We start from the raw sequence: 20,919 nt of genomic DNA, 5'->3' as shown, positions 1-20,919 counted from the left end.
TTTCTTGCTTCTCTTTTTTTATTTCAGCTAACTGGAATCATTGTGTCAGTTGGCTGAAGAAAACAATTTATATATATAAAAAAATGGTTGCATCAAAGGAAGCCTCCGTCTCTCAAAGAGTTAATAGTTTGTTCAAGCTTTTAATTGATGAAAAGGAATGATAATTATAAAACGGATAAGATTGGAAATATCATTCTATTTCGCATTATCAAAAGAATATTATAAATGTAAATCAATAAAAACTAATTCAAGCTTTTTAAATGAAACCTTGTTAATATTTTCGTTGTGAGAGTTGTAGGATTTTGCCTGAAATGTTGTTCAAATCGGACAGGGTTACGTTATATAACATTCATATAGTTATACATTCGACTCCATAGATATAGATTTATTTATCCTCATATAAATAATGCCGATGATCGAGTAACCCGCGTGTTTCAACAATGAATTCGCGCCACGGCATGATATGTAATTTGATAATATGTTTTGGTAATGATTAACATTCAGGGAAAGGCTTTATTGTGACAAGGCTGAACTCGATCCGGTAACTTAACAGTTCTACCGATAAGACTGTGTCATCTCAGAGGAATGAAGAAACGAAAACAATGTACGCTATCTACCGGAGTTTAGGGTTAATCCACTGGTGTTAGAGTTAAAATTTCAACTATCAAAATATTACCAAACAGGCAATTGCTTCATTCAAATGTAGAAGAGTTGAAGCAATTTTCACCCGTCATACCTTGATGGGCTACTTTCTAGTTTTCAAATAAAATGGCATAAGTACAAATGCACATATTTTGTTGAAATATATTACAAAGCTTTAATATTTTATTAAATTATCGCATGCATTTTCCAAGTAATTTCTAGAACAGTTTTCGTTTTCCGTTTTTCTTTTAATGTGCCCTTTTTATTAATAGAAAATATATCACTCATTTTCAGGAGGACAGAGGTTCACCCATGCTTGGAAACTTTGTATGTGGTAGCTTTCAGTTTAATGTTAATTTACAAACTTTCAATAATTAATTTACCACTTAATATAAAATTTTTGTTAACTAATTTTAACTAATGGCTCTATTAATTTCAATTATTTAATTAATTTTAGTTAATTATCATATTTTAATAATCAGTTTTAATTGGATTTATCTTATCTTGTGTAACTATCAGCTACTAATTCTGCTTTAGCATGCCTCCTCTTTTGAAGTTCGTGCAACCTTGGACCCCCCCCTTAACAAAGTTCTAGCTACGTGCCTGTACTTTCTATTGCATTCATTTATAATACAAATTATTCAATATATTTTATCAAATAGAATCTATGGATTGGTAATTATTTATAACACTCGCCTGAAAATGATTCATATTGATATCGCTATGACTTCGAAATGAAGAAAGTGGAGAAAAACTCAGTATATTTTTCATTAGTTTTACTTTAATCTTATGTGCATTTTAATGGGGGGGGGGTGCGAGATCATCTAAAACAGCGGTCGGCAACCTGAATTGACTGAAGATCTTTCAGTTTTAAACTTTAACTTTCAAAATTTAGTGGGAATACAAGATCGACATGTGTGTGCGGGGAGGGGGGGGGGGCGTGGTTTATACTTTATAGGCCGTAGCCTTAAATGGACGTTTTGCATACATGGTTAAGTTGAGACTATGCTGGCTTCAAATTCTACTATTAAAGAAAAAGTATACTTCGATAAGTCCTCGCTTAATCTTGCAAAAATAATGTTATGTTAACTATCATCAGAATATTTTCAGACACAAGTACAGTGTTTGCTTTAAAAATGATTAAACAGGGACTGGAAAAGTTCTAATGTCTGTAAAAAGTTTAGAAGTTTTTCAAATAACCTTCGACTTAGACGTTAAACCAAGTTTTGTTCCTTGAATTAAGGTTTAGTAATTCTACTCAGACAAACAGCAAGGGTCAAAATATTGTCAGGATCGACTCAAAATGGACTTGAGATTGACCGGTCGATTGCGATCGACAGGTTGTCTACCACTGATCTAAAACCTCCTCTTCAAATACAGAAATGTCTTAATGAATGTTTAATGCCAACTAATAATGGTTTCAATCTTTCGACAAGAATTGGCGAGGACCCTCAGAAAATACGGTTGGTTCCTCTGTCTATTTTTCCCCAAAACGGATTTGTGCAGTGAGTGCTGGGTATGTTGAGTGACCATGATGCCCAGTTGCACTTTATTCTAACTATTTTAGCCTTCTCATACCGGTAAGGGTGCTCATCCACTATAATATTAAAATCTGTTCACGTCCGTCTGTCTGTCTGTCTGTCTGAAGATCGATCTTCTCGAGAACCACTGCGAATCGGGAGTCAAACGAGATACCGATCAATTCGAAATTTTCCAAAGAAATCAATAGGACCAATCTCATAATTGTACGACTTTAATTAGCAGAGATATTAATTAAAACGTTAATTAACATAACGCTATTCAGGAATTTTAATTTCTTTCCTGTTGCCATTTTGCATATGGTTGAGCAAATAAAATTCTAATAATTGTGTCAAAAGAGATTTTTTTGGCTGCTTTCCAAATCTTAAAACAACGTTTCCATCTAGAATTTCATTTTTAATTAGTTTAAAATTGGTTGCTCTATTCGGACATTTATCGTCTGTCCTTTCTTATTTTGTCACACACAACGTTCTTAACTCTTTTCAGCATGTGAAAAATGTTTCTTTAGTAATGTTTATTGATTGAAGTGTAAGTTTATCATTCACCGGCCTCATATTTGGTTACATTTAGGATGTGCGACTAATTATGTTTATTTTGTTGGACTTTTTTCCGTCACATGGGTGAGTTTTCGAATTGTAATAAATCTCTTTTTCCTTCCTGTTTCGATTTTTGCAATACAGTTTGTATCGTTAAAAGAACACGTTAAATTAAGATTGTTTGGATTTCTTTAAGTGAAACAGAGTTGAACAAAAAAGATTGTTTTTAAGGATTTTAACTAAAGCTTAATTGGAATCTGATGGCTTGATATTAAATTAATGCTTATTGGTATTTAATAAGTCTTGGTGCTTTAGTTTCACGTAATCAACAAAAAAGTGTGTGTCATTTTATGTAAAAAGCTGATTGTAATTGTACATAAATATTTCAGATATATTCTATCGGATTTAATTCAGTTTTAAGTGAGCACATATTATAGTTGAGAATGCATATATTTTCATCTTTTGTGCTAATTGAAAATACTCATAACTTGTATTATTGATAAACTAGGGGGCTATCGCCCCCTGCTCGCTATCGCTCGCCAACCCCCGGAACTGCTTACGCAGTTCCCTGTGGATCGCTTCGCGATCCATGCTCGCTTCGCTCGCTCGCTGTATGCCAATACATTAGCCTAGCTAAAATTTTCCGTAAAAATTAAAGTTGGTAATTGCATTTAGGTCACCATCCATTTAACCAATATGAAAATTACGTTCATAATGTTAATTTGTCTGCTTTAGCCAGATTTTCGACAGTTTAACTTTGCTGTATGTAAGATGACTGCCTTGGCAATGTGCACAACTTTACCATTATAGATACAAAAGTGTCTGTCATTGCTTTGGAGAGATTGCACTTCTACCTGTTGGTCCGCGGAAGGTATTTTATTTCCCTTCTACCACCCATTGGAAAACCAATGAAGGCATTCCCCTATCCGCCACCTGGGGACGCGCCCTCTAGGGGTTACAGGCTCCCCCGAGGGATGTATTTACATTATTTACACTCTTATATATATTTACATATTTACACTCTTATATATTCTAATCTGAGAAAACTTCCTCATATACACAATTAAAAATGTCCCGTTTGGGAGCCACAACTGACACTGCTTCAAAAGATCTTGTTCTTGATAATGCCACATAGAGCTGGCCATGACTAAAAACAGGCTCAGAGAGCACCAAACATATTTTCTCAAACGTTTGTCCTTCTTGTTGTTATTCTGAATCCTTGCCACGTCACGAACAAAAAATGGTTTAACTAAAAACGCGAAAACTCGCCAAGGCTACTTTGCTTGCACAATACTAAAACTACTATAACCCTAAACAAATTTGGCGAAACCTTTCAGCTGAGAATAAAAGGAATAAAGTAAATTCTTTCTCGGTTATTCATTTTGAACTGAACTGTCGTACTGAAGCAGAGAATAGACGACGCTCAAAGCGCCTACGCGTTCAAAACAACATTGCCGATGAACATGATTGTGGAGCAATGTGTGAAGAATGCGAATTTTGTGGTGCTCTTTATTGGCAGAAAGAGCGTAATACTGCAAATAAATATACTAAATGTTGCCATGACGGAAAGGTGCGGTTACCGGCATTGTGTGACGCACCTGATCTGTTGAAGGAACTGCTGACTGAAAATTCCCCAGCCGCTAAAAATTATCGGCAGCGAATCAGAGAATACAACTCTGGAAATGGCTCGTCTTAAATTGGATTCAAGAACGGTTTCCTGCCTTCTTTGAGCTTTTCTTTGCTGATTAAGGTTGAAATGGGCCACAGCCCGACTCAAACTCATCTCAAAAAAAAAAAAAGTTCGTTGAGTATTCTGTGATTCAAGATTTCAAAACAACGTAGAAGTTTGTTTACATGATTTATCGGCGAAGTGTTGCCAACAGAGGTTTAGAAATTCACCCCTTCATTTGCCGGCACGTAAGAGAATTATATATATAGATATGATTAACGTTAAAGAGGTTTTTGCCAAAAATATGCTCTACTGGTGTTTTGCAAACCTTGCATTACGCGTAATTATTTACTCCTTAGCGCTTTAGAAACTGATGTCAGAATAATACAAAAACATCAATTGAACAGCTGTTTCATTTTTTAAGTAGCCCGTGCAACGCCGGGCACGCAGGCTAGTAATGAAATATTACTTGTATGTTTAAGAATTCAGAAGTAATTTGTGGCTGCTTTCTGATTATTTAAAGCATAAGATTTTTTTTTTAATCTATCTCGTGTTTGGGAAAATTCAAATGCTGTTTTTTTCTCCATTGATTTTCACTGGGGAAATGAATGTACTTGAGTTCTGTGTGGGGGGGGGGGGTAACCCCAAAACCTCTCCTGTGACAGTCACTGGTCCTCCTCCGTGTCTTAAAAATTATGAAAAACAAAGGAAGGCTGGAATTTGAATGAAAAAAAAAATACTTTTCGTTAAACAATAAAAATGTCATTCTTCTCTAAATGTAAATGGTCTCATTAAATATCTATGATCCAAAAAAGCTGTACTTGTTGATGCAGAGTGTAAAGACTGAGATCCTACGATACAAAATCTGAGAGATTTTGATACAAAATTTCTTAGGATGAAAGATCATCCATGCATTCACATTTGTTTTTTCTTATCTGTTTACTTAGTATACTTCTTTTTGCAATTTTTATTAAGATATTTGTGCTTCTTTAATTGTATCTTTGGTTCGTTTTATTTAACCTGTTTTAACATTTTTATGTAAACTAATTTATTATTTACTTATAGAAAATTTCAGAGCTTTATGTACAGGAGAGAAGGGTATTGGCTACAAAGGTAGCATTTTTCACAGAGTGATCCCCAACTTCATGTGCCAAGCTGGAGATTTCACTCATCACAATGGTACCGGTGGTCGATCTATATATGGTGACAGATTTGAGGATGAAAATTTTAGCCTCAAGCATACGGGACCAGGTAAAAATAACAATGACACTATTCAATAAAAATGTTCTAATTTATGCTTTTCATTCACAGTATTCAATTGACATTACCTGCGTCATCACAAGTAGGAATGACTCCATGAGGCAATAAAGCTGTCCTGGCGTGGATTAAATACTTTGTAAGAGGCATAAAATATGTGAACACTAAATACACATTTATTTCTGAATAGTACCCATATCTATATAAAACAAATGTATTTTTGTACTCACTAGAACGAATTCCACATGACAGGGACAAAGTTGAAGCTTAGATCAGTGGTGCCCAACCTTTTTTTCCCTCTTATAAAATGAATCTTGTGGGTCAGAACAAAAATAAATATAAGGGAAGTCAGGGCACATTGGTCCGCTTTTCTACTTTTTATTTTTTATCTTGTATCAAAAAACTAAATGAGAAGTTTGATTTTCTCTACTGTGAGTTTCATTAAATATTTCTTATCATCCCAGACTTTTCTGAAAAAGTTCAATTCTTTAACTTTTTTTATATGAATTTTTAAGAGAACTTTGTGAAGGGGACCAATGTGTCCCAGGTGTGAGGTATGTTGGGCGACATTACAAAAACAACTTTTTTTTTTTACAATTTTAATGATAAAATATTATCCAATATTTGTAACTAACTTATGCTGTTTTGTGATTAGAATTAGAAAACAAATTTTTTAAACATCAAATATAACACTTTAAATTAATCCAAATATTAAATTTACCAACTTCTACTCTTGTGCCATTTATGATTCCTCGACACCCCCCCCCCACACACACACCAGGTGGGGGAAAAATTTATAGGCGGATTAGTGCCCCCCTAAAACTATTTTCAGGTTGCATCACTGTTAAAAACAATTGTTTCCTGAGAAAAAAACACTAATGCAGTTAGTACTTCGCATTGAGTTTTTTCTTTATGGTTTTTTTATGTAAGATATTTTTATGTTATTTATATATGCACAATATATAGGCTTGGTCAAAACTGAAATAATATTACTGTACCTCAGAGCCAGACTATCATAAGTCCAGAAATGGCAATTTTCAGGTTATTACGGCTTTCTATGTAGAACTGTCTTCTGCATCAAGTCGTCACAAAGTAATTCTATAAAAGAAACTCCTTTATAATTACAGGGTGCAGCAAAAAAATGGCAACATTTTTGAATGAGTTTTTACGCGAACATGTTTAAGTGGAGCCACACATGATTTTTTTACTATTAAATTCTACGTATTTTACTGTGCCAGTCATTTGTCATGTTTCTATGAATTGACATGCTTTTCTTTGTTGAATGTCTAACAAACGTGTTGCAATTTTGGAACTGTTTCGGAAAGAAAAACATCAATGTGAGATTGTTCATTTGCTCGGTGTTGGAAAGGACATTGTGTTCGAATCAATCAAACGATACCAGGAGCCTTCCTAGGATGTCCGCTGTCCAGGAAGGAGCAGAAAGCGGATCGTCAACATGTCCGCCAACCACAAGATCATCAAGAAGCCTGTGTAGCAAAATCCGAGGCTCTCTATGAGAAAAATTGCTTGTGAGACCGGCATCAGTGATCTATCAGTCCGCCGAATGGCAAAAGAGAAGATCTCCAGAAAAATCAGTGCCGCACCGATAACAACAAACGCATACAGCTTTAAAGATGCCGCCAACTCAAGCGTTGGGCCGCTGCTCAACGATGAGAGCGTATGCTCTTCACGGACAAGAAGCAGTTCACCGTCAAGCAAGTGCACAACCATAGTCCAGACTAGTGTCCATTGAAATGTGATGATACCTCTTTTTTGCACATATATAAGATTTTTGGATGGTTTCTATAAGATTTTGACTTGCTGATTTCGAATCCTTTAAGTGCCAGACCTGAAGCTTGAGCGTTTTTTTTTTTTAATGGTAAAATTCTAGATGTCAGCTGAAAAAATTGTAAGGTTGGATTTTCAGGTATTAATAATTTTTTAAACTATAATCGGCATGAAAATAGAATGTTTTACTAAAGATAAACATTAACAGCGACACATAGGGAGCGTAAAATTTTGATTTAGCTTGACAATAAACTTTAAGGGGGGAGGGAGGCTTAAAACGTATCAAATAAGACATTAGTCATGGGCCGCCAGGTATTATTACAAAACATTGACAAAATAAAAGAACAACTACTACTTGGGCAATATTACTTGGAATATTTGTTGGGTTGAAAAATTATTTGGAATCAATAAAAAACAGTAAGGCACAAAATGCACTTGTCATGTCGAAGAGCATCACACTCGTGATGCTTCAGACTCAAATGACAGACAAACAATTTGTGAAACACTCTCTGCTTGCATTGATGCATTAAATAGCCCTGATCATCACCCAGCTAAAGGAGTTGTTAACATTTACTCGGGTAATTATAAATTATACAATTTTAACTGGAGAAAATTCTTAAAATTATCAAGTCCCAGTGGCATGCATATGAGAAACTGACCTCAAGGACTCCACCAGAAACTAATGGTTAAAACAATGCCTACACTCACTAAAAGAAGACTACAATTGGTGACTCACATCACTTGCTGGATATATGATTTATATATGCTAAAATTAATGAATTAATGGCTCCATCAGGGGAAACAGTCTCTTTACAGAAACTAGTTTGCTATCAACTGGCTCCTCATTCTATTGCTTTATTTGATTTGATGATAATGGAAATAAGAGAGATCCAAATAAATCTGCATTGAAGTCAAAATTGAAAGTAGATTATGGGTGGGCGGTAGGAGTCACCCAGAAATCACTGTGCAACACCAGCAATTGTGAGTGATTATATTGATGCTGTAGAAAACCACATTAAGCCAATGCATACTAATTATTCCATGGACGCACTTGGTGTTTGGCAGATACCATAACTTTAGCACTAATTCACACAAGAGAAAGGTTTCTGTCGTTACTTTCAACTGAACGAGGAATCATTACTTTATTAAAAGAGATATCAAACTGAAAGTAGCAGCAAATAAGATGCAAGTAATTAAGATTAGTTGTGAGCAGACAGAGTTTAATGAATGTTCCTCCAGACCAATGTATAATTGTTATTGGTGCAGATTTCTTTCAATTGAAATTGCGGTTGGACTGCAAGCAGACTTCCATTTCTCATGGAGAAGGAGTGTGATTAATGCACTTCATGATAGAAAGGAAAGTCACACTTAAGAGTAATTTCTCTTAATAACCAGAGGTCCATGTTATTGTTATTAACTGTTAAGTTTGCTAAAATTTCTTTGTTTGATAAAATTATAACATAACGGAAAGTTGCCATTTTTTGCCGCACCCTGTATTTACCAGCATAAAAAAGCATGAGCCCCATTCTTTATATGCACCAGACAAAAGTTTTTTTGCTCTCCTGAAAAGTAGCAATAATGTGACTTACATTAGTCTGACTCTGAGGCACAGATTTTTAGCGTAAAAGTAACTTGATTTACCAATGAAATAGTATAAACATGGCCTTTTCCCCAAGGCCCATGGCTTTGCTATTTTCAGTTTTTTTTCCTGTGGCCCTCTAGATTTGTTCTGTAGCTCCTGAAGGGGTTGCATTGCCTCAACTGAGAAACCCTTTTCTAGAACATACCCAAGTACCAATTTTTTTTAATTTGAGTGTCTTAGCTGCTTTTATGCATGTTCTGATTTTTATACATTTCCAAATGTGACTGCATCTCCTTCTATAAAACTTGTTTGTTTTTGTTTATTACAGGATTCACCTTTGTGGACGTTAGTAATTTTGTGTTCACCATTGTTTTTAACACTTCTTGTGTTTTATATTCCACAATTAAAGACTTAAACACTTGTCATTTTGCCACACCCTTTTCAAAAATTTTGTCCTGTTGCAGCCATTAATTTTAGCTTATACCACTCATCCAATTTATCCTTAATTTTCACCAGACTCTTATCTTAAATTTATGAAGACTTAAGAAGGTAAATTTAGTCCAAAAAGCTAGTTTAGGATTGCGATTTAATATGAAAATCATATGTTGCATTAATTGTTTTTTATTGGTACCTGCATGGCTTTGCCGGTAGTTGAAAGTAAAAGGTCATTTCGTTCGCCTGTATATTTACAAATAATGGATGACGAATTTCTCGCCAATTGGCTATGTTCATTCGCTCTCCCATTCCAGGTCATGATAATTTCGTAATTTACTCCTCCATCTTATGATAATTTTGCTCCGGAAAATTAATATGTCTTCCTCATGTCACCTTCATGTTCTTAAAATTGAAATAGAAAAAGAACAAAATCGAATTTTCAAAAAAATGCTTCGAGGTGCACACCCCCTTGCTACAAACTGACTTTGCCAAATTTCATGAAAATTGGCCGAAAGGTCTAGACACTATGCGTGTCACAGACATCCAGACAGAGAGACTTTGAATTTTATTATTAGTAAAGATATTAGCTCTGGCCTTTACATTTTATTGTAGTTCGAATTTTCAGAAACATGTGTGTGAAAGGTAGATTAGAGCGTTACAAAACACTGATTTTGACTAATTTTGAGATAAATGTATTGTTTTTACTGAAAAGATTGCATCCGTGCAATAGTCATTGAGAGTTAGTTACTAGCAGAAGTCATGGAAAACTAGTGAAAGTAATGGTTTGAAAACTCTTTATATAATAGGTACTCTGAATGTAGTCAGTACAATTTCAACAACACAAAGAAATTTGAAGATCTTAACTTAGCTATAAAATGCTTTAGATATTTAAACAAAAAGAAGTGCTGTAGGACATTTGAATTATGTTTCAAGAAATGCTTCCTTTTAAACAAAAAAAAAAAAAAAAATAAAAAAATAATAATAATAATAAATTAATTAGGGAAAATATTAGTTTTCATAAAAAAATACTAATAGTTTTCATGCATTTTTTAAAAACTGATATTTACTTTTAATGTGTTTTTTTTTTTTTTTTCAAATCATAAGTCAGATAAAAATTTATCATAATGATTTTTTAAGTGAAATTTTTTGAATAATTTTTTTATAGCTTGAATTTTTTTTATAGGTGTGCTATCAATGGCAAATGCTGGACCAAACACAAATGGATCCCAATTCTTCATTACCACAGTTAAGACCAGTTGGTAAGAAAAAATGTGTTTGTTTGTTCGTTTTATAGCAAATTATCTTATGTATATTTAAATATATATTTTATTTAATTTTAATTAATTTTTTTTGCATTTTATCCAAACCAAAGCAGTCATTTCAAACTTTTCTAGGAGAAGGTGGGTAAAGATGCATAATTTGTTACTATAGTGTCCGGCATGTAGGGTGAGATGTGGCACGTTGATCTGCTTTTCATTTTTATCTCATCAAAAAATGAAATGAGCAATTTAATTTTCCACCATGAAGTTCATTGTACATTTCACACCATTCCAGATTTTTTTGAAATGTTCCATTCATTCACTTTTTTTATGTTAATTTTTTAACAGAAGCCTGTAAAGTGGACTAATGTGCTCCAATCGCAGGGTATATTGATCCATGTTGCAAAAACAACTTCTGTAACAGTTTTAATGAAAAAGATTATCCGGTACTGTAACCAAGGGCGCCCATATAGAGGGGCAAGGGGGGACTCGACCCCCTCCCCCCTTTGAAATTAGAACTTCCTTGCTTTTGGTACTTTTTTCTTTGCAAAAATGTAAAAACATTTATTCTTCAGCCATTAATAAATAAGTTACCGTATTTTCCTACGTAAAATTCGGCGATTATCTGTTAAAAAGGGAAAACACATTTAACCTATTCTAACCTATCCTAACCTATTCTCTTTTTCCTCAGTTTCTATGGAGAAAATACCCTTCTAACCCATGGGGAAAATATCTGAGCCCCCCCCCCCCCTACAATTTTGTGTGTGGACACCCTTGACTGTAGCAAACTTTTTTTAATGCTAAACACAAACATAGCAGTTATATGTAGTATTCATTTCTGGTATAATATTATTGTGTGATCTAGTAGTGACCACCTTGTGGCCACTTTTAAACAATATTATGCCCACTACTGACTCATGTACAATGGCCACTGATGGAACAAATTTGAGGTTTGGTTAAAAAATTAACAAAATGACATTCTAGAATTTTTAACAAATGGTACAATTAATGAAGAGTAGAGCTATAATACGCTCATTGAATTTCAAATGTGGTAATTAATATTGTAGACCCGCAGTTTAAAAAAGCCACAAAATATGCTTCACTGTGGCGACTGCTAGTGCATTTACCTCTTATATGAACTGGCCCAAATTCCTTCTTAGGCCATCTTAGGCCCTGGCCTAGGGGCGCATATCACCCAGAGCAAAACAAATTGTAAATAGTTTGTTGTTTAAAAAAAAAAAACATTAATTTGGTGCGATAGTTTATATATATATATATGTGTGTGTGTGTATAGAGGAAAAAATTCAAATAGAACCAATTGCAAACTGCCAAGGAGGGGAAAAGCATAATGCTTGATCGAGGTAATCCTTTTTCTGATCAAATCATATAATTTTCAGTATCGTGAATTCAAGCAATCATTTCTTGAAAATACAGATTTTCTAAAGGTAAAAAAACCTATCAGAAGTAAATCACATACAGTAAAATTAGTAAAAGCCGTGATTTATAAAATTTTCAGTTTTAAAACTTGGTTATAGAACAATTTTTCTCTTGAAGTCTTTAAACAATGTATGTTTTTTTTTTCAATTAATAATCTATTGATTCATATTTATTTATGACTGTCAACAGTCAGGGGTGCCCAAAGTTTTAATTTTTGGGAAGGGGGAAATTATCAGTTTACTGAATAAAACTTCAAAGTTTACCGAATAACAAAATACGAGCATTGTACTATTAGTGGTTTTCTAAAATATCTGTAACTAGCAATAAGTTAATAGTTACTAAAATTATTTTTACAATAAATAAAATAAATCATCAGAAAAAAAAATAAAATATTAAATAAAAGTACTTAACAATTAATTTACCACACATTACCAGATATACCAGATATTTCCCTCAAAAGTTTTAAGATAGGTTATAAATATTGTAAAATTTCCGAATTTGTGTAATTTCTAAATTTTGGAACTTTTTAAAAACTTTACCCTTAAAAATTCCCTGATATCTCCTATTTTATTGAGGTTCAAAACGTTTGTAATTTTCACTTCAAACCAATTTTATGTTCTAAAAGCTTCATTAACTTAAGACACAGCCGAGAATTAATGACAATCTTTATGAGTCTCTTGAATCAACAAGGATGACTTAAAATTGTCATGTTAAATGAGATCGGCAAAATTAAAAGTCTAAAAGTCCTCAACTACACTATCAGACACATAAGGAGGATTAAAAATAACATTAAATACATAATTTTCAATGTCCACATGGTAAAATCACATAGAAAAGAAAAACGAGGGAGTATTAAAGAATCGGATGCAATCGGATTTCGAAAAATGTGTGAAAAATCGAGATTGTCACGTAATAGCGTAAAAAATGGCCACGATGCGTATCCAATCTGAGAAATTCAATAAATATGCATGTTCTTGAACTCACAATCCCTGACCAATTGTCAATTTCTTTTATTTTTGAGCATTTTTTAAAAAAATCATGATTTTCCATGATCATTTTCAATCATAGCCGAAATCCATGACTTTCCAGGTGCGCAGAGACCCTGATTTAGTAGTACTGAAAATATACGCTAGCAATTTCCTATATCCATTGATGCGCCTTTGTAAGTTGTAGAAAACAAAATGCTCTAGAATTACATTGAATGGTGTTCTTACCTTACTATTTTATATAAAATATAATTTTTTATATAATATATTTATACAAGTACTATACATATATACTTACCAAAGTTTATATGTGTAATTATATAAGAAAACATACATTTTCTTTTACATTATTTCTTAACATTAGCGTACAAAGAATAAGCTCCAAAATCTGAAAATTTCAGATTTTGGAGTGGCTACAATTGGATCAAATAAGAAGTTAGGGAATAAATTTATAAAAAATTGAAAAAAATGAAATTTTGGCATTTTTAGAAAGTGGGAGGATTAAAGAAGAGTTGGGCTATAGTATGCTCATTGAGTTTTAAAATTAGAATTATTATCGTAGACCCACAGTTTAAAAAAGACAGAAAATATGCCTAAATGTGACCACTACTGGTGCATTTACCTTAAATTTGGTATAAATTCGACATTGGTTGTTGTTGCTCTAAGGTGTAAAAATATTAAAAGAAGTGCCTATGTGAACATGAGGGTAGGCAGAGTTCATGTTAGGGAGGGGCAAGGCAAAACTAGACGACTTTTTGCTTCCCCCCCCCCAATTAAGCTATTTTGTCTGGTATTTAAGTAAATAATTTAACGGGTGGCAAACTAAAAAGCAGAATTACAAAAATATATCATGAACATCCAAAATAATTTGTTTGCCCCTTTTCTGACATAAAATGTGTATAATGCAATAAATTTTAAACATAAAAATATTTTTGTTGTTAATAATTAGTTTGTACATCTAAAGCATAACAAAGTTTAAAACAATGCTTTTCACATTAAAAGCAATCAGTTGTAGTTAACTTTAGTACTTTCGGAACTCTGAAACTCTTAATTTTTTAATATCCGCCGTCATATGTAGCGGAACATTGTCATTTTGTTCCTGACTCACTGTAGCTCTGAAGTTAAAATTGCATGTTAGCATTTTGCTCGCAAACTAAAGCTTACATTCTTTTTATTTTCGGTTAAGTTTTAATTGTTTTTAAATTTTTATAGTTAAGTCTCATTTTAACTTATAGTTAAGTTTTTAATTTCAGAATGAGTTTCAAAAGCATCTCCTATTTTTGGGATATAGACATCACTTACTAGAAATCCTGGCTACTACCAGTAATGTGTTTGAACTATTCTATCCATCATCAGGGTTACGAATTGCCATCCGTGCTCGATTAAAAGACTTTTGCTCTTTTATAAGCCAAGAAAACTATGAATCAATTGATAAATTTACTCTTTCTGCATGGTTATGTTTTAACAGAAAATGAAAAGCAGTGGTTACAGAATAAACAAAATCGTGTTGTAAAGTTCCTTAGGTAACAACTAAAAGAGGAAATCCAAATTTGTCGTGATTATTTAGTTTTTAAAGCTATCACTGATTGCTCTTAGTGAGGCTGATCATATTCTTTGTAGTACATTTAGTTCACCTGGTGCTTATCACAGGGCAAGATGGATAGCAAAAGGCAGTTACTGCTTGAAGATTTTGTGAATTTTAAAATCATAAAGAGTTCAAGCTAGTATCGTATGAGATCCAAGCATTAAAAATAATGTGTCTGCTCATAACAACAGTCTATGTAAAAATTTGGCTCATTGCCCCCAGTAGCTGTAATAAGCCACATAATGACTTACATCATCTACAAATGCCAGAATTTTAAAGAAACTAATAATGAAGTAACTCTTATAGCACTTGCAAACTTCAAAGGACAACTCTGTACCTCAGAGCCAGAACAACTTAAGTCACAATATGATAATTTTATAGTAGAGAGGAAAAGCTTTCTTCTGGCCCATGCAAAGGATCCTGGTAACCCTTTTAACCCTGGTAAAAAAAATGAAAAGGATTTTTTTTCAAAGAATTACATTTACATGGCTCGATGTGGAGTAGGCTTTTACATACAATGCACTAATAAATGGAAAATCGCAATTTTTGGACTTATGTCACTCTGGCTCTGAGGTGCAGAACTTTTGGTATCTAAGTGAACTTAGTTGAATTAGGTTTTTTCTCATGTTTCGTGCCTCCAAAGGAAAAAGCTGCCATGGTTAAAGCTTTACAGCGACCAAAAATTGGAAAGGGCTTTAGAAGACTAGAAGTCAAAGATATCAAATCTTTTCAGAGTGAACCATTGTTGGATTTCGTTACAGAACAGACTCTGAATCTGTTTAATGTAATGAAATTTTATGCTAATTTTTTACAAGCTGATGCTCATGCCTGAGCTAAAAGAAATGATTACACCCAAGTTAAGGAAGTAGTATCGGCATTAAAGATGATTGCGCTAATAGAACAGTTAAATTAGCAAGAGATTTTAATTTGCAACTTACTAATGATGAAGAACAGCATCAACTCATTTTTCAAATGGTGGAAATCAAACTAAAAATTGGTGGAACTTTTGTTAAAAAAAATTTTTAAGTAAATTCAGCAAAAAGAATACTTAAGATTTTGATTATTGCTCATTATTTAAAGAAAAGTGTAAGAAAAAATGTTTTTGTGTTGTGTAAATTTTATAAAACTTAGAAAAACAAAAAATTTCTCAATAAATTAGGTTTTTAAAAACTTTTAAGGGTGTTGAGCTGTCAATTAATGCTCTTCAAATGGTTTAAAATTTTGCAAGACAGTTATTTACATCAAATGTCACAATGACCCATGGTATGTGAGTTAAATTCCATTCCCCCCCCCCTCATACAGTTTTGGGACAGTCTAATATTTACTCCAACACATCAATGTGTAAGAAATTAATAAATATGCAAATTGACTAACAGCACCTTTTATACAATACAAAAGTAGCTTATAACAAAAATTGTTTTGTATACAATTAAAAAGAGAGAGAGAAAAAAAAAAAAGAAAACCTAAATAAAAATAAAAAGAACATGGGTAGTTTTAGCAAAGTTAAAGAAAACAGGGTTAGGACTAACTCCCTGATTTTTTTTTTTTTTTTTTTTCAAAAATTGAAGATAATTTTTATGTGCCTGTCAAGTTACCTAAATTTTACTGTATTAAGGAGGAGTGGAGGGTGTTATTTTTTCCACTAAGGGAGGACAGTTGCCCCTGCTTCCCCAGCACCCATGTGTGTGAACATGCCTCAAATTTTAATAATTATTTCCGATTTTAATGTTTCTGAAAGTTTTTTCTTTCTTTATATATTATCTTACTTCCTTATTAACTATTTTCAGATTGGTTCAAAAACTTTTGCTTTAATTTTCTAGGCTGGACGGCAAACATGTTGTTTTTGGCCAAGTAGTAGAAGGAATGGATGTTGTAAAAAAAATTGAGAGTTATGGCAGTCAGAGTGGAAAGACTACCAAGACAATCACTGTTGCTGATTCTGGTCAGTTGTAGGCCGCGATTCACTCCAAATGCGACCTTCATTCCATGTCTTCTTTTAAAGCATAAAATAATTCAATGGTCAAGTACGACTTTTGGAAACTTTTTGCATTATTTTTTGCTACAATTTCCTTCTTCTTTATTTGTACTAAAATGTGGATTTTTTTAATTAGAAAAGTTCATGTTAGAATTGATTCTTTGAGGAATTGCCATACTAGATATTCTAGTATACTTCCTTAACTGCTTGTAAAATTTAAAATGAATTTATGCATATTGGCTACTTCTGTACCATTTCCCATAGTTTAGTGACTTGTGACCTGAAATAAAAATAATATGTGTGAAGTGATGATTTCTTTGATAGTACATACTTCCCACACTTTTAACATACTAACCTATTACAGTTTTTAGCACTAATATTTGAGAAAAAAAAATCCTCGAATTGTGCATAGAGGTAGTAGCATAATTGAAATTAATACCCAACAATGTGCTAACTCATAAAAATCACGGGATGCGGGAGCATTCTGATCGCCAAGGAAACCAAACGTCAGCAGCCAACAAAAGCAAATCCACCACCAAGAAAGACGGAAGAAAATAAATGCAACTAAGAACAGTTTACACGACAGAACAGGTTGGGGTTTTCTGGGTTTTTCACCCCTCTATATCTCAGCCCCATGAACACCCCCGGAGTTGATTTTTGGTATACTCAATCTCTAGTGGCCCCTGACAATGTAAACCAAAATACAATTCCCTGGGCCATCAGGGGAAGGAGGAATTTAAGTTGGAAAATCGCTGTTCAAAAAAGTTTTGGCTTTCTTTGACAGGGCTACAGCCCAGATGAAAAGAGAAATCAAGCTGAAATTTCGCACACACATTCCTTGTGCCCTACTGATGTGCCATTTGTCCCCCTTCCCCCTCGTTTTAACCTCCAAAATTGTACCTTCTCAGGGCTCTTTCACAGCCCCCCCCCCAGGGGGGCTATGGTAATAATTTTTTGTGTACATATTCTTGGGGGGCCATTGAGTACTTATACAAAAATTCAACCCCCAGGGACATCATGGGCTAGAGCAATTAAAGTTTGAAAATCACTAATTTCCCCTAAATTCTTATGTACTTACTCTCAGCTCATAGGGTTTGTTAATCTCTGATTGCAATTGCAAGGTTAGAACAGATTTAAAAGTTGTCTTAGGAAATGAAATTCAATAATAACTAAAACAGGTCCAACTGTTGCAACTACACGTTAAATCACGGATATCACAAATTTGCCACAAGGACTGGGCATGCGTGCGGACTTAGCTCATTGGGCTTTCTGTCTTAAGATTCCATGTTGTTTGTTTATATTTAAGCAGAGAAACAAATTAATGAACCAGATTAGAATGCTGTCCCCCCCCCCCCAAGTTTTTTGCCACAAAATTTCCTTCCCCTGTTTTTCAGTTTTGATATATTTAAGGGGGGATGAAATTTTAAATGTCGGCGCGAAACTGGGGTTAAACCATTAGAATATTTTGTGTGACATATTATATGAAACTGTACGCATATGAATATGACACATATAACGTTTTAATTGAAAGTGAAAAAAAACTTTTTAATTGGTTTACTTGTTTTCTACATTAATTCATTCATAAACAACGCATAATGAATTGAAAATATATAATATACGTGTGTAGATATCCATGCTTTGCAGTAGTTTGTTAGCAGACAAAATTTTTGCAATTAATTTAAGCAAGACTTAATGAACTTAGTCCGCGCGCATCATGCGCAGCCACTGTGGTAAATTTGGGATGTCCGCGATTTGACGTCGAGTACAGTTGTATAGATCTTCTGACACATTCAAATTTAAAATATTTGATGGCTTAGTTTTTTTTTTTTTTTTGCTTGGTGATAACATGCGTTATTTCGTCTTTTTAATGAACATTTAAACAACACGAAGACAAAGACTTCCATCAAGAGAAAGATAAATCACCAAACAATTAAAATTATCCCATAAAACTTAAATAATCCACGATTTAAGAAAAAAAGTCATTAAATAAAAAATGAAAAGCTAGATTAAAATAGTCCGCAACCTGTAAAACATTTAAAGAAACCTTCATGAAAATTTTAAATAATCCGTCAAATAAAGAAATTAATAAAATTTATTTCAAAGTTGTAAAATACTCGAAAACAATATACTTTAAAATATAGTATTTTATTATCCAAGAAATTTTCTTCGCAACAAAGAGGATTCAAGGATTGCAATAAAATTTTAACTGCCCAATTCTCGCAAAACAAACATAGAGTCTTAATGGTCAGAAAATAACTTGACGTAAAATTAGTCTTGCCATTACTGTTCCTTAAAAACACAAAGCAGCGTTGTTTCAGTTGAAAGTTTTCTGACTTGAAGTTCTCAATTCTAAAAATACAGACAAAGTAAATAATATCAATGCAAAAGGATGTGATATCTCATCAAAAACAACCCTTTTGTAAAACTTTCCTCGCAAAGAAAACCTTTAACTTTTCGACACAAAAAAAAAAGCCTTCATCCTAAAACCAAAAACCCTCAGCCTTAAAAAGTTATGATATCTAGTTTGCCCACCAAGTATCTGCCAAACTATCATCCTTCCTCTTCTCCTCTTTCATCACACCTACTTTCATTAGAACCTCCTCCCACCTTCAACTCTTCGGAAATATGGATAGATCCTTTAAATTGTTTATCTTGTTTGGCGGGAAGGTTTTTGCTCACCAAGCAACCACTTCACTTTGAAAAGCTTCCTTAAAGAAAATCATAAATTTGCAAATATGTGATAAAAAAAAAGTCCTATTTGTTCGATTTTTGCATCATTTTAAAGCCTTTGATAAACTGTATGCGGTGATCTTTACCCAAAGTTCGAGAGATAATTGGGACATCCCCTAATTCGTCATTTTAAGTTGATTTCATAATCCTAAACGAGGCTCATCTTTATTTTTGGACTTATAGTGTGAAGTGTTTTCGCCAAGACGGGAAGAAGTATTTTCATATTTCAAGTATAAAACCACGCTTACTTTGAGTTCTTTGTATTGCAACGTATTTTGGCCAAGACAGGTAGTCATTTTGAAGCCAAAATGAAATGTTTTGCTTAAATTAAATAAATGAATTACTTTCTTTTAGAATTAAATTCAAGAGTCTGGTACAAGCTATATTTTGGCTCTAATTCGTTACCTTGTGTGCATTAGATGTAATACAATTTAGTATTGAATCGCAACCATTTTGAAAACTATAAATCACCAAAAAAAAAAAAAAATACATAAGTTTGTTTTGTTCCAGATCAATAATGACTGACTGGAATTTCTTTAATTGGCCGGAACGGGCTTGCCGTTTCAACGTTCTAACGAAGGGAAGGTCTTCAACTTATATTAAACTTTTTTTAAAAAAAAGTGGTATATCAACATCTTTTGATTCTTGGCCTTTACATATTACTTGGCTAACCCTGAACTTTGTGAAACTTGAGGGGGAGATTTCAAAAACAAGTTCTTTGGACAATTTTTCCAATTGTCGCCAAAGAATTGTTTCATGGGTTTGTTAATGTGTGAAAAAATGATCATTTTCCGAAATTTGCCAGCTAAAGTCTCAATCAACCAAAGTACACAATCGCAGACTTGCAAAAAACAGACCTTGGAAAATGGCAAAGATTTTTCAAAACTTTTGATGTGTTCCAAAAAGGACAAGCTTAACATTTTCGATATAATGTTAAAAAAAAAAAAACTGGTTAATAAGTAAAGCAAGCCATTAAATGTACCCCACCCCGCCCCCTGCTATGTCAAGAAAAGTTTTATTTCTCGCCAAGAACCCAAGTGGAAGCAGAACATCCAATTTGTTTAAAAAATTATACCATAGTATGCAAATATTTTACACAGTATCATAAACTTGTCAAGTTTCCGGTGACTGTGTGGTAATGTTGTCCTTTTGGAAAACAACAGTAGGTTTGGAGGACTATTTTGCTTTTTAGCACAGCTTTAAAGGATATCTAATTGAAAAAATGGAAAATGGACCAAAAATAGCTTTTATTAATTTAGTACGTAACAAGGTGATATAACAAGGTCATGACGAAAAAATCGAAAATCTGGGCGACCAAGCCTTTTTAATTGCATTAAAATGGTAAAAAAAAAAACGCCAAATAAATTGAGGTGAAAATATTATTAAATTCAATATTAAAGTTTAAGATAATCCACCAAATAAATAAAACAAAATGTTCAAATAACATGAAAAAATTCAATTTGAATATACATTACTTGGCGGATGCCGAATTGTTGAAT

The 20,919-nt window shown here is 33.2% G+C and overlaps 1 protein-coding gene across 1 annotated transcript in view; it reads left to right on the top strand.

Moving 5' to 3' along the window:
- LOC129221412 (peptidyl-prolyl cis-trans isomerase-like) overlaps positions 1-16,995 on the top strand; it is a 28,442-nt gene extending 11,447 nt beyond the window's left edge. The window contains exons 3-5 of the mRNA XM_054855895.1: positions 5,452-5,637; positions 10,632-10,707; positions 16,536-16,995. Coding sequence (XP_054711870.1) covers positions 5,452-5,637; positions 10,632-10,707; positions 16,536-16,668 — 395 coding nt within the window. The 3' untranslated portion in view covers positions 16,669-16,995. The remainder of the gene's footprint in view (positions 1-5,451; positions 5,638-10,631; positions 10,708-16,535) is intronic.
- Positions 16,996-20,919: the final 3,924 nt, after the last annotated feature.

The sequence above is a fragment of the Uloborus diversus genome, chromosome 4 (genome assembly GCF_026930045.1).
Source record: "Uloborus diversus isolate 005 chromosome 4, Udiv.v.3.1, whole genome shotgun sequence".
Lineage (NCBI taxonomy): Eukaryota > Metazoa > Arthropoda > Arachnida > Araneae > Uloboridae > Uloborus > Uloborus diversus.
The sequence above is the reverse complement of the archived record's forward strand: the minus strand, read 5'-3'. Positions and strand labels throughout refer to the sequence as shown.